The following is a 12856-nucleotide window of genomic DNA, read 5'->3' on the forward strand; positions in this document are numbered from 1 at the left end:
TTCACAGAAAAGCTTTATGTCAAAGCTGACCGGAACAAAGCCATTTACACCCAAGAGGACCCCCAACCTTTTTATTTTGTCTTCATTTGACATTATCAGAGGTCAAAGGTCAGCTCAGTTATAACGCTCATTTCTGAGTGTAGAGGGAACGAAGCTCAGGTAGAAACAAAATCTGAGTTTGGTTGGAGCAGATTAGAGCTCATATCAGTGAGAGGCCGATTTCAGCCGCTCTGCTTTGTTGATGTTTGTCGCAGCTCTGATTGCAGATTTCATGGCGGTCTCCATCCAGGCGTGAGGGAAGGCCGTGTGTTCTCCAGCAAAGTGCACCTGACCTTCACATCTGAAGAGCTCCTTGGAGTACTCTATGTGTTGGTACGGGGTGAAGAGAGCGAAAGCGCCCAGACTGTGAGGGTCAGCGCTCCACTTCTTCACCACCACCCCCGTGCAGAGAGCCCTGACGTCCACATCAGGATGGATCTTCTCCAGATCTCTCAGAGTGAGCTCTTTCAGCTCTTCTTCACTCGCTCCGAGGAAGAGCAGGGAGTCGTCGGACCAGGTGTAGGAGGCCAGGAGGACGCCGACGGTCTGGTTCTGGAAACTGTGGCTGGGGTAGTAGATGAAACGAGACGGCCTGTCGGTGATGCTCTTCCCTCCTTTGATGCCGTCCTTCTCCCAGAACTTCTGGCTGAAGGTCAGGATGATCTTAGTGGAGCTGTCATAGTGGACCGACCTCATGGCCGTCATCTTTTTAATGGAGAGAGGTGGATCAAAGTCTATGAGGAGGGCTGCTTTGGCTGTGGTTGTTACCAGGACAGTGTCTGCCTCAAGGTCCATTAAAGGAGACTCTTGGCTGTTTCGCTGTGATATGATGACACCTTCATCTGAACGGCGGATCCGCCCGACTGTGTAGTTAAGGAGAATAGTGACATCACTAAGCTCCCTGAGAAGGGCCTGGGGGAGAAGGTCTGACCCACCGGTGACTTCAAAGTACCTTGAAAACAGAAAGACAACCTGATGTGTTGAATGTATTTTTGGAGGTTTCATCAGTGAAGGTCAACGTTGGACCATGAAGATGCTGAAATGATCTGGACTGTCTGAACTTCATCTTCTGCTTTGACCAACACTTTGCATGTTCCTGCACAGGTCCAACAAAGAACTTGAGCACATTTGTTCTAATGACCTGCGTTCCTCCAGGTTACTGCCCCCCCGGAGAGTTCCACAGCTCTCTACAAATGTGTTGGAGCTGAACCCAGTAAAGAAGAGGGCGTTAACCTGCACCTGGATCAGGCAGCAGGTCCTGAGCACTGAGCTCTACACACACATTCTCACTTCCTCATGGTTTCATTGTAATCTTCGGCATTCTTTGTTTAATGTTTTCTGGAGAAATCTCCCCCACAGATCTAATCATCAAACATTAATGTTCACTGTGAGAACAACATCAACATTACGTGTGTTGGCTCAGATTTTACTTTCAGTGCAACCACACCTTGAAACTTGAAACAACCTTTGAACTACACTCTTAGTCAGCCATGTTACATTACACCTGTAAACAGGCCAGCTGACAGTCATTCCTCGGCCCAGGGCAAGATCTTAGATGGTCCCCCCACCTCTGTCCCTCCCTCCCTCTCTCTCTCTCTCTGGGCTAACGGACGTTAGCATTAGAGCTAGCCAGTTAGCTTCTGTTACAGGCTAACTGCTCTGTTTCTTACTTCGCTCTACATTTCTCGTCCCAGCTTCACCATCACCACCTTTTTCAATTTTTGTTTAGAAAATGTCTTAATGTGTTCTTTCCTTGTTCTCCTCTCTTTTCCTACTGAACCTGGCACAGCAACTGTTACCAAGGGGGGCGGGGCTTAGCGAAGGCTCAGGGCCAAACCATTTGGTTTTTTTTGGGGGGGGGTGACAATTAGGAAGAAAAGAAATAAGAAGCTTATGTAACTCAAATAGTACAGAATCTTTTCCACAAATGGGCTTACTTTGAGAAATTCCGTAATGAAATGAGGGCCCAGTTCTGGGCCCGGGACAGCAGACCCATTTGCCCCCCCTGTAAAGCACTCAGTCCGGCCCACAGTTTAAAAGGCAGAGTAAGAACAGATTTCTTCTTTTTCATGGTGCAGTGGAGTTCATTCATTCATCTTCTCTGTCTATAGGCCACACACTGACAGAGACCAACAACCAATCAGACCGACGGCCAGTTTGGAGGCCGCAGGACCTTCAGAGATAACCACTGACACCGTGCTGCTATAAATAAAAAGAAATAACTGCTTTGCTTTCTGACTACATATTTTTTTCTGGAAAAGAGAAAAGGCTTCTGCTCGTTTTAAATTAATGGTAATTTCAGGTCTTACTCTGTGTTGTCGTTGATATTAGCCTGCTCGTACAGCATCTCGGTCAGAGCCGTGTACATGAGGCTCTGCTCATTCAGCAGATCTCCGATCATCCTCACTGCTTCAGAACTCAAACCTCCTTCTTCTTCCAGATACTCCTGTTAAACAGAGGTCACTGGTCAGGTTACCAAAGTTCAACATTATCAGCAGATGACACTCATGCAGGGCGTTGGAAGTATCACTTCTTTGTCTAGGTTTCCCTGAAATGATGACACAACCTGTCTGACAGTCTTAAACTTTTGAACCACATGCACTTCCACGGTCTGTGTTCATCTGGTCTTTTACCTTCACAGAATAACGGTCGTACTTCTCAAAAAAGGCGTGACAGCCATGAGCCGCAATGAAATCTTTCACCTACAACACAGAAAATGAAGAGTTTATCAGTTAGCCGTGTATAAATCCAGTGTGCTAAAGTCTTATGCTAACCTGAAACCCCCACATTTAGAATGCTGTTCTATGCAGATGATACACCGATCTATGGACGGGACAAACCCTTAGTGAGGATTCCTTCTCCACCTACTTCCTGAGGATGAAGATATCTGTACAACTACCCGTTAGCTTTTCTGATCCAGTAGCTTTGCACTGATTCCGTCTCTCCTTCCTTTCGTACCTTTTGCAAAGCTTCGTCGAGCAGTCGATCAGCTGACTTCCCTCTCTCATTTCCGTCCACGGCGTAGTTGAGGATGTTGGGATGTTTTCGGACTTCATCTGTTCGCTTCCGCACCCCGTTGACCAGGTAGAAGGTGTTCGGGTCGTACATGATGAACTTATTCATCTTCACTCCGAGCTTTTCAGCGACCCAGAGGAGGATCCTGTCAGGGAGGTCAGTTCTGTTCAGTCTGACAGGGAAACATTCCAGTTGGGTTCATATTTCATTGTCCAACTTACCGGTGAAAACTTGGGATCCTCATTGCTCCCAGTTCAGCGTACCAGCCCTCTACTTCATTTCTGTAGGTCTCCACTCGTCCTCCAACTCGATCACTGGACTCCACGATGGTGACCTGAATGAAGCACACAAACACAAACAGCTCAGAACAAATAATCCAGACTGGTTGACTGTTGTTGAATAGAACTTCTGCCATTATGAATAAAAGGTAAGTATCAGCGGCCCCTGAGGTCTGCTGCCCTGACCTTGTGTCCGGCGTCCCGCAGTAACATCGCCGCCGTCAGTCCGGCCATTCCAGCTCCGACGATCACAACGTGATGAGACGTGCAGATTTAACGGTCACTGTTACGCAATATCAACATTACGTGTGTTGGTTCTTGGGAAAATAGTTTTGAATGCTACCACACCTTTTGGAAATGTTATAGTCCTTAAACCGTCTTACATTCCATTTGCAAACAACTCTTTCTTGAAACTCGAGACTGAGACCATAAACTTAAGTGACCCAACAAGGAAACAAATTTTGTGTTCAGTGTTGCCAGGATTGTTGTTATAAGCAAATTTGGGCTAGTTAATCTGTAAAGTCACTTGTGGATTTTTAGGACTCTTTTCTAAAGTGTAGTTGTTTATTTGGGCTTGCGTTGCTTCCTGTATGAACGCCTTCTGCTTCTCTTCCAGCTTTCCACAACAAAGCAAAATGCAGAAATTTGTCTTTCTCCAGGAAGGATCTGTCCTTAACCCCGTTTCATTGGTTACTGCGCACCGGACAGCTCTGCAGCTTTCTCATCAGAGAGGTTTCACTGCCTTAAAACAAAAGAAGTCAAGGCAAACAGGTGAGCTGAAGACAGACAACCCCCTCAAAAAAGAACTCAAGATGTCCCTTCAGTGTTTAAATACTATAAATACTAAAATAAAATAAAACCTTAAGACTTAAAATGCGGAAAGACAAATTCAAGAAGACTTGCATTAAAGTTGAAGCCTGTAAGAAGCATTATTCCCTGTGAATTAATAAGAACAGTCCTTCTCTTCTCACAAAAGAAAAACAGAAAAAGACAGCAAAGCAGACCTGAGTTTAAAACTTGAAATTCTTTTTAAAAAGATGAGGACTTCTGTGTTGTCTGGGGAGAGTACACCTATTGGCAGACGCTATCTCCCCTGCTGCTAAAAACACCCTGTCACCTTCATTCCCTTTCTTTCTGTTGTCAGTGTAGTTGCTTCATTGTGTCGTCATGCCCGGTGTGTTACCAAGTTCAGATGACTTTCTCATGCCACAGTGCCAACACCGTAGTTCACGGGGGAGCCAAAGTGCCAGCCTGGGACACTGCACTTGTAAGTTTCACATGAGCTGCTCATGTGAACATGCAACCACCTTTTTCTCTTCCTCAACCAATAATCATGTTTCAGAATAATAGGTTACAAGAATCATTGTGTTGGTGCAATATAATTCTCCTGAAGGTTCACACAGGTTCAGATAAAATAAGGTGGAACAGACTTAGTGATATTCTTTGTTGTGAGAAGTGTTTTATTCTTTAATGGGTGTTTGGAGAAAGGAGCTTTTAATGTTTCACAGAAAAGCTTTATGTCAAAGCTGACCGGAACAAAGCCATTTACACCCAAGAGGACCCCCAACCTTTTTATTTTGTCTTTGTTTGACATTATCAGAGGTCAAAGGTCAGCTCAGTTATAACGCTCATTTCTGAGTGTAGAGAGAACGAAGCTCAGGTAGAAACAAAATCTGAGTTTGGTTGGAGCAGATTAGAGCTCATATCAGTGAGAGGCCGATTTCAGCCGCTCTGCTTTGTTGATGTTTGTTGCAGCTCTGATTGCAGATTTCATGGCGGTCTCCATCCAGGCGTGAGGGAAGGCCGTGTGTTCTCCAGCAAAGTGCACCTGACCTTCACATCTGAAGAGCTCCTTGGAGTACTCTATGTGTTGGTACGGGGTGAAGAGAGCGAAAGCGCCCAGACTGTGAGGGTCAGCGCTCCACTTCTTCACCACCACCCCCGTGCAGAGAGCCCTGACGTCCACATCAGGATGGATCTTCTCCAGATCTCTCAGAGTGAGCTCTTTCAGCTCTTCTTCACTCGCTCCGAGGAAGAGCAGGGAGTCGTCGGACCAGGTGTAGGAGGCCAGGAGGACGCCGACGGTCTGGTTCTGGAAACTGTGGCTGGGGTAGTAGATGAAACGAGACGGCCCGTCGGTGATGCTCTTCCCTCCTTTGATGCCGTCCTTCTCCCAGAACTTCTGGCTGAAGGTCAGGATGATCTTAGTGGAGCTGTCATAGTGGACCGACCTCATGGCCGTCATCTTTTTAATGGAGAGAGGTGGATCAAAGTCTATGAGGAGGGCTGCTTTGGCTGTGGTTGTTACCAGGACAGTGTCTGCCTCAAGGTCCATTAAAGGAGACTCTTGGCTGTTTCGCTGTGATATGATGACACCTTCATCTGAACGGCGGATCCGCCCGACTGTGTAGTTAAGGAGAATAGTGACATCACTAAGCTCCCTGAGAAGGGCCTGGGGGAGAAGGTCTGACCCACCGGTGACTTCAAAGTACCTTGAAAACAGAAAGACAACCTGATGTGTTGAATGTATTTTTGGAGGTTTCATCAGTGAAGGTCAACGTTGGACCATGAAGATGCTGAAATGATCTGGACTGTCTGAACTTCATCTTCTGCTTTGACCAACACTTTGCATGTTCCTGCACAGGTCCAACAAAGAACTTGAGCACATTTGTTCTAATGACCTGCGTTCCTCCAGGTTACTGCCCCCCCGCAGAGTTCCACAGCTCTCTACAAATGTGTTGGAGCTGAACCCAGTAAAGAAGAGGGCGTTAACCTGCACCTGGATCAGGCAGCAGGTCCTGAGCACTGAGCTCTACACACACAGTCTCACTTCCTCATGGTTTCATTGTAATCTTCGGCATTCTTTGTTTAATGTTTTCTGGAGAAATCTCCCCCACAGATCTAATCATCAAACATTAATGTTCACTGTGAGAACAACATCAACATTACATGTGTTGGCTCAGATTTTACTTTCAGTGCAACCACACCTTGAAACTTGAAACAACCTTTGAACTACACTCTTAGTCAGCCATGTTACATTACACCTGTAAACAGGCCAGCTGACAGTCATTCCTCGGCCCAGGGCAAGATCTTAGATGGTCCCCCCACCTCTGTCCCTCCCTCCCTCTCTCTCTCTCTCTGGGCTAACGGACGTTAGCATTAGAGCTAGCCAGTTAGCTTCTGTTACAGGCTAACTGCTCTGTTTCTTACTTCGCTCTACATTTCTCGTCCCAGCTTCACCATCACCACCTTTTTCAATTTTTGTTTAGAAAATGTCTTAATGTGTTCTTTCCTTGTTCTCCTCTCTTTTCCTACCGAACCTGGCACAGCAACAGTAAGCAAGGGGGGCGGGGCTTAGCGAAGGCTCAGGGCCAAACCATTTGTTTTTTTTGTTTTTTTTGGGGGGGGGGGGTGACAATTAGGAAGAAAAGAAATAAGAAGCTTATGTAACTCAAATAGTACAGAATCTTTTCCACAAATGGGCTTACTTTGAGAAATTCCGTAATGAAATGAGGGCCCAGTTCTGGGCCCGGGACAGCAGACCCATTTGTCCCCCCTGTAAAGCACTCAGTCCGGCCCACAGTTTAAAAGGCAGAGTAAGAACAGATTTCTTCTTTTTCATGGTGCAGTGGAGTTCATTCATTCATCTTCTCTGTCTATAGGCCACACACTGACAGAGACCAACAACCACTCAGACCGACGGCCAGTTTGGAGGCCGCAGGACCTTCAGAGATAACCACCGACACCGTGCTGCTATAAATAAAAAGAAATAACTGCTTTGCTTTCTGACTACATATTTTTTTCTGGAAAAGAGAAAAGGCTTCTGCTCGTTTTAAATTAATGGTAATTTCAGGTCTTACTCTGTGTTGTCGTTGATATTAGCCTGCTCGTACAGCATCTCGGTCAGAGCCGTGTACATGAGGCTCTGCTCATTCAGCAGATCTCCGATCATCCTCACTGCTTCAGAACTCAAACCTCCTTCTTCTTCCAGATACTCCTGTTAAACAGAGGTCACTGGTCAGGTTACCAAAGTTCAACATTATCAGCAGATGACACTCATGCAGGGCGTTGGAAGTATCACTTCTTTGTCTAGGTTTCCCTGAAATGATGACACAACCTGTCTGACAGTCTTAAACTTTTGAACCACATGCACTTCCACGGTCTGTGTTCATCTGGTCTTTTACCTTCACAGAATAACGGTCGTACTTCTCAAAAAAGGCGTGACAGCCATGAGCCGCAATGAAATCTTTCACCTACAACACAGAAAATGAAGAGTTTATCAGTTAGCCGTGTATAAATCCAGTGTGCTAAAGTCTTATGCTAACCTGAAACCCCCACATTTAGAATGCTGTTCTATGCAGATGATACACCGGTCTATGGACGGGACAAACCCTTAGTGAGGATTCCTTCTCCACCTACTTCCTGAGGATGAAGATATCTGTACAACTACCCGTTAGCTTTTCTGATCCAGTAGCTTTGCACTGATTCCGTCTCTCCTTCCTTTCGTACCTTTTGCAAAGCTTCGTCGAGCAGTCGATCAGCTGACTTCCCTCTCTCATTTCCGTCCACGGCGTAGTTGAGGATGTTGGGATGTTTTCGGACTTCATCTGTTCGCTTCCGCACCCCGTTGACCAGGTAGAAGGTGTTCGGGTCGTACATGATGAACTTATTCATCTTCACTCCGAGCTTTTCAGCGACCCAGAGGAGGATCCTGTCAGGGAGGTCAGTTCTGTTCAGTCTGACAGGGAAACATTCCAGTTGGGTTCATATTTCATTGTCCAACTTACCGGTGAAAACTTGGGATCCTCATTGCTCCCAGTTCAGCGTACCAGCCCTCTACTTCATTTCTGTAGGTCTCCACTCGTCCTCCAACTCGATCACTGGACTCCACGATGGTGACCTGAATGAAGCACACAAACACAAACAGCTCAGAACAAATAATCCAGACTGGTTGACTGTTGTTGAATAGAACTTCTGCCATTATGAATAAAAGGTAAGTATCAGCGGCCCCTGAGGTCTGCTGCTCTGACCTTGTGTCCGGCGTCCCGCAGTAACATCGCCGCCGTCAGTCCGGCCATTCCAGCTCCGACGATCACAACGTGATGAGACGTGCAGATTTTTGGGAGGCCGGTCTTCACCGTCTCCAGCAGCTCTGCGTAGTCTTTGTCATCCAGACAGTCGGCAAGATATTTCTCCATGCTGATTCCAGGAACACACCGAGGACAACTGAACACACCACGGATAAAAAACACACACTCTTAACTCTCCTCCATCACTCAGGTCAACTTTACTGACTCAACAAGCTTTGGACGTTCTTTGAATGGACTTGGATGCCAAATTAATATCTATTATGATCATGACTGGATGGAACAGGTCATATATCTGGAGATACCACTTCCTTCATCTTACAGTGATGGAAATAAAACTCATGACTACAAAGAGTTTAACACAGCTTGAAAACACATCCAACAATACTGAAGGGGAAAAACAACAACCACAAAATGATGCTGCTGCAGAGAAACAGAGAACACTTCAACCTCACCACATTTATTAAACTGTCATTAACATAAACAAAAAAAAGATAAAATTACAAACAAATAAAATTAGTTGGAGAATTTAAATGTAACAGACAATCTTTGATTAAATGAAAGATATTTTAAATAAAATAAAAAAACTCAGTGCCTTCTTTACTCTCCTTCCAGTCCTTTATTGTTTGCTGTTGCTGTGTTTTGTAAATGAATTTTTCGTTGAAGAAAAACATCATTTGATATTTTCATGTGAAGTCCGATGGACGAGATGAAATGATTCATTCTCACCTTTAGAAGAGCTCGAACTTCAAAGTCTGATGTTGAAGTGAGGTGATCGTAACACACTCCCTCTTTTATACAGAGCTTCATCTTGTGGTTTGTCCTTCCCACTTCCTTGTGGTTTCATTGTAATCTTACCAACTCTCATCAAAACTGTTTGCTTAACATTTTCTGGAGAAATCTCCCCCACAGATCTAATAATCAAACATTAACGGTCACTGTTACGCAATATCAACATTACGTGTGTTGGCTCAGAGGGATTTTACTTTCAGTGCAACCACACCTTGTGGAGATTTTAACTATTCTTTTAGTTATTTGACCATCTTACATTACACCTGAAAACCACACAGTCCGGCCCACAGATACAAAGGAGCCACACAGAGTAAGAGAACCAAAACTATCTGGAGTTCCAGAGTTCTTCTTTTTCATGGTGCAGTGGAGTTCATTTGTTCATCTTCTCTGTCTGCAGGCCACACACTGACAGAGACCAACAACCACTCAGACCGACGGCCAGTTTGGAGGCCCCACTGAAACCAAACAGATGTCTTTGAGACATCAAATAACTGGAAGAAGGTTCCTGTTTGCTTTGGACTGCCCAGAATGATGACGCTAATCTGCACTGTTGTTGGTTTACGTTATTAAAACTCTAAAAATGATTGTCAGAAAAAAAGACTGTGTAAAATCTATTATGTCATGAATACAAAAAGCTTTATGTCAAATCTGACCGGAACAAAGCCATTTACACCCAAGAGGACCCCCAACCTTTTTATTTTGTCTTCATTTGACATTATCAGAGGTCAAAGGTCAGCTCAGTTATAACGTTCATTTCTGAGTGTAGAGGGAACGAAGCTCAGGTAGAAACAAAATCTGAGTTTGGTTGGAGCAGATTAGAGCTCATATCGGACTGATGCCGATTTCAGCAGCTCTTCTTTGTTGATGTTTGTCGCAGCTCTGATTGCAGATTTCATGGCGGTCTCCATCCAGGCGTGAGGGAAGGCCGTGTGTTCTCCAGCAAAGTGCACCTGACCTTCACATCTGAAGAGCTCCTTGGAGTACTCTATGTGTTGGTACGGGGTGAAGAGAGCGAAAGCGCCCAGACTGTGAGGGTCAGCGCTCCACTTCTTCACCACCACCCCCGTGCAGAGAGCCCTGACGTCCACATCAGGATGGATCTTCTCCAGATCTCTCAGAGTGAGCTCTTTCAGCTCTTCTTCACTCGCTCCGAGGAAGAGCAGGGAGTCGTCGGACCAGGTGTAGGAGGCCAGGAGGACGCCGACGGTCTGGTTCTGGAAACTGTGGCTGGGGTAGTAGATGAAACGAGACGGCCCGTCGGTGATGCTCTTCCCTCCTTTGATGCCGTCCTTCTCCCAGAACTTCTGGCTGAAGGTCAGGATGATCTTAGTGGAGCTGTCATAGTGGACCGACCTCATGGCCGTCATCTTTTTAATGGAGAGAGGTGGATCAAAGTCTATGAGGAGGGCTGCTTTGGCTGTGGTTGTTACCAGGACAGTGTCTGCCTCAAGGTCCATTAAAGGAGACTCTTGGCTGTTTCGCTGTGATATGATGACACCTTCATCTGAACGGCGGATCCGCCCGACTGTGTAGTTAAGGAGAATAGTGACATCACTAAGCTCCCTGAGAAGGGCCTGGGGGAGAAGGTCTGACCCACCGGTGACTTCAAAGTACCTTGAAAACAGAAAGACAACCTGATGTGTTGAATGTATTTTTGGAGGTTTCATCAGTGAAGGTCAACGTTGGACCATGAAGATGCTGAAATGATCTGGACTGTCTGAACTTCATCTTCTGCTTTGACCAACACTTTGCATGTTCCTGCACAGCGACATACACGGTGAGATTTCAGGTCTTACTCTGTGTTGTCGCTGATGTCAGCCTGGTCGTACAGCATCTCGGTCAGAGCCGTGTACATGAGGCTCTGCTCATTCAGCAGATCTCCGATCATCCTCACTGCTTCAGAACTCAAACCTCCTTCTTCTTCCAGATACTCCTGTTAAACAGAGGTCACTGGTCAGGTTACCAAAGTTCAACATTATCAGCAGATGACACTCATGCAGGGCGTTGGAAGTATCACTTCTTTGTCTAGGTTTCCCTGAAATGATGACACAACCTGTCTGACAGTCTTAAACTTTTGAACCACATGCACTTCCACGGTCTGTGTTCATCTGGTCTTTTACCTTCACAGAATAACGGTCGTACTTCTCGAATGCAGCGCTGCAGCCATGAGCCTCCACTTCATCTTTCATCTACATCCCAGAAAAAATAAATATCATGGTTTGAGCTAATGCTGTGTGTTGTGTCAAAGGTGTGTCACTCCAATGTGTGCTTAAGTCTGACTCAAAACAAACTGGCAGAAAATCATTTGACTGGAACGAGCAGACGTCAGCATGAAGACATTTTCCCCTGCAGCGTAAATTGTAGCAGGATCATGTCAGCTTTTCTGATCCAGTAGCTTTGCACTGATTCCGTCTCTCCTTCCTTTCGTACCTTTTGCAAAGCTTCGTCGAGCAGTCGATCAGCTGACTTCCCTCTCTCATTTCTGTCCACGGCGTAGTTGAGGATGTTGGGATGTTTTCGGACTTCATCTGTTCGCTTCCGCACCCCGTTGACCAGGTAGAAGGTGTTCGGGTCGTACATGATGAACTTATTCATCTTCACTCCGAGCTTTTCAGCGACCCAGAGGAGGATCCTGTCAGGGAGGTCAGTTCTGTTCAGTCTGACAGGGAAACATTCCAGTTGGGTTCATATTTCATTGTCCAACTTACCGGTGAAAACTTGGGATCCTCATTGCTCCCAGTTCAGCGTACCAGCCCTCTACTTCATTTCTGTAGGTCTCCACTCGTCCTCCAACTCGATCACTGGACTCCACGATGGTGACCTGAATGAAGCACACAAACACAAACAGCTCAGAACAAATAATCCAGACTGGTTGACTGTTGTTGAATAGAACTTCTGCCATTATGAATAAAAGGTAAGTATCAGCGGCCCCTGAGGTCTGCTGCTCTGACCTTGTGTCCGGCGTCCCGCAGTAACATCGCCGCCGTCAGTCCGGCCATTCCAGCTCCGACGATCACAACGTGATGAGACGTGCAGATTTTTGGGAGGCCGGTCTTCACCGTCTCCAGCAGCTCGGTGTAGTCGTTGTCCTGCAGACAGTCGGCCAGATGTTCCTTCATGCTGACTCCAGGAAGATGTGTGTGTATCAGCAGCAACACAATTACCACAACTGGAGACACAAGATGAGAAAAACACACAAATATGAGACTGAACACATTTGTTTTCGGGCCAGTTTCCACCAAAACAACCCCAGAATCAATTTCTGGAATATTAACTTGCAATTTAATTGAAAGCAAAGCAAGACAAAAATAGAGAGGAAGAATATAGGAAAATAGGAATAAGTAAAGGAACGGATTAAATAAAGGAAGTGATGAAACTGTTGAACTAAAGGAAGTCCAACCTCCTCCAAAAGAAGTATTGATGCAACACTTTTTCTAAGGAGGTCAATTCAATTCCAGGAATGAATCTATTTAGGAGATTTACTCACATAATGTCCATTTCACCTCCATCACGGGTATCTCAGCTTCCTATTTCTACTTCTTCTTCTTCGGTGGCATGATAACGATGAACAGAGTACTTCAGTTTCTGGATTTTAAAATAATTACTGACTGATATCTACAAAAAAATCATTTAATCAACTCATAA

General features: G+C 45.6%; 3 protein-coding genes across 3 annotated transcripts; all 3 read right to left on the bottom strand.

Annotated features, from left to right (window-relative positions):
* Positions 1-123: 123 nt before the first annotated feature.
* On the bottom strand, positions 124-3593 carry LOC115058817 (L-amino-acid oxidase-like; the record flags this gene model as incomplete). The annotated part of the gene is made up of 6 exons (XM_029526348.1): positions 124-991; positions 2349-2485; positions 2673-2741; positions 2998-3199; positions 3276-3388; positions 3519-3593. Coding segments are annotated over 6 exons (1383 nt in total), but the record flags the coding sequence as incomplete, so codon positions are not given.
* A 1294-nt stretch (positions 3594-4887) lies between these two features.
* Positions 4888-9247, bottom strand: LOC115059132 (L-amino-acid oxidase-like). Its single transcript, XM_029526738.1, has 7 exons — positions 9149-9247; positions 8363-8558; positions 8120-8232; positions 7842-8043; positions 7517-7585; positions 7193-7329; positions 4888-5824 (listed from the first exon to the last, which is right to left on the bottom strand). The coding sequence occupies exons 2-7, from the start codon at positions 8528-8530 to the stop codon at positions 5038-5040; spliced, it is 1476 nt and encodes a 491-aa protein (XP_029382598.1). The 5' UTR covers positions 8531-8558; positions 9149-9247; the 3' UTR covers positions 4888-5037.
* A 764-nt stretch (positions 9248-10011) lies between these two features.
* Positions 10012-12768, bottom strand: LOC115059244 (L-amino-acid oxidase-like). The gene is made up of 7 exons (XM_029526895.1): positions 12749-12768; positions 12163-12418; positions 11920-12032; positions 11642-11843; positions 11332-11400; positions 11008-11144; positions 10012-10825 (listed from the first exon to the last, which is right to left on the bottom strand). Exons 1-7 carry the CDS (start codon positions 12766-12768, stop codon positions 10027-10029), a joined length of 1596 nt encoding a protein of 531 aa, XP_029382755.1. The 3' UTR covers positions 10012-10026.
* Positions 12769-12856: the final 88 nt, after the last annotated feature.

Source organism: Echeneis naucrates, chromosome 18, assembly GCF_900963305.1.
Source record: "Echeneis naucrates chromosome 18, fEcheNa1.1, whole genome shotgun sequence".
NCBI classification, from domain to species: Eukaryota; Metazoa; Chordata; class Actinopteri; order Carangiformes; family Echeneidae; genus Echeneis; species Echeneis naucrates.

Bases quoted from the DNA above. Each gene is read 5' to 3' on its own strand.
- LOC115059132 (XM_029526738.1), bottom strand. From the start codon at position 8,530: ATGGAGAAATATCTTGCCGACTGTCTGGATGACAAAGACTACGCAGAG. The intron at 7,586-7,841 runs GTACGAAAGGAA...TCTGTGTTGTAG, and splicing joins TCGACGAAGCTTTGCAAAAG to GTGAAAGATTTCATTGCGGC. The intron at 7,330-7,516 runs GTAAAAGACCAG...TCTGTTTAACAG, and splicing joins ACGACCGTTATTCTGTGAAG to GAGTATCTGGAAGAAGAAGG.
- LOC115059244 (XM_029526895.1), bottom strand. From the start codon at position 12,768: ATGCCACCGAAGAAGAAGAA. The intron at 12,419-12,748 runs GTAGAAATAGGA...AAATGTGTTCAG, and splicing joins ATGCCACCGAAGAAGAAGAA to TCTCATATTTGTGTGTTTTT. The intron at 11,401-11,641 runs GTACGAAAGGAA...TCTGGGATGTAG, and splicing joins TCGACGAAGCTTTGCAAAAG to ATGAAAGATGAAGTGGAGGC.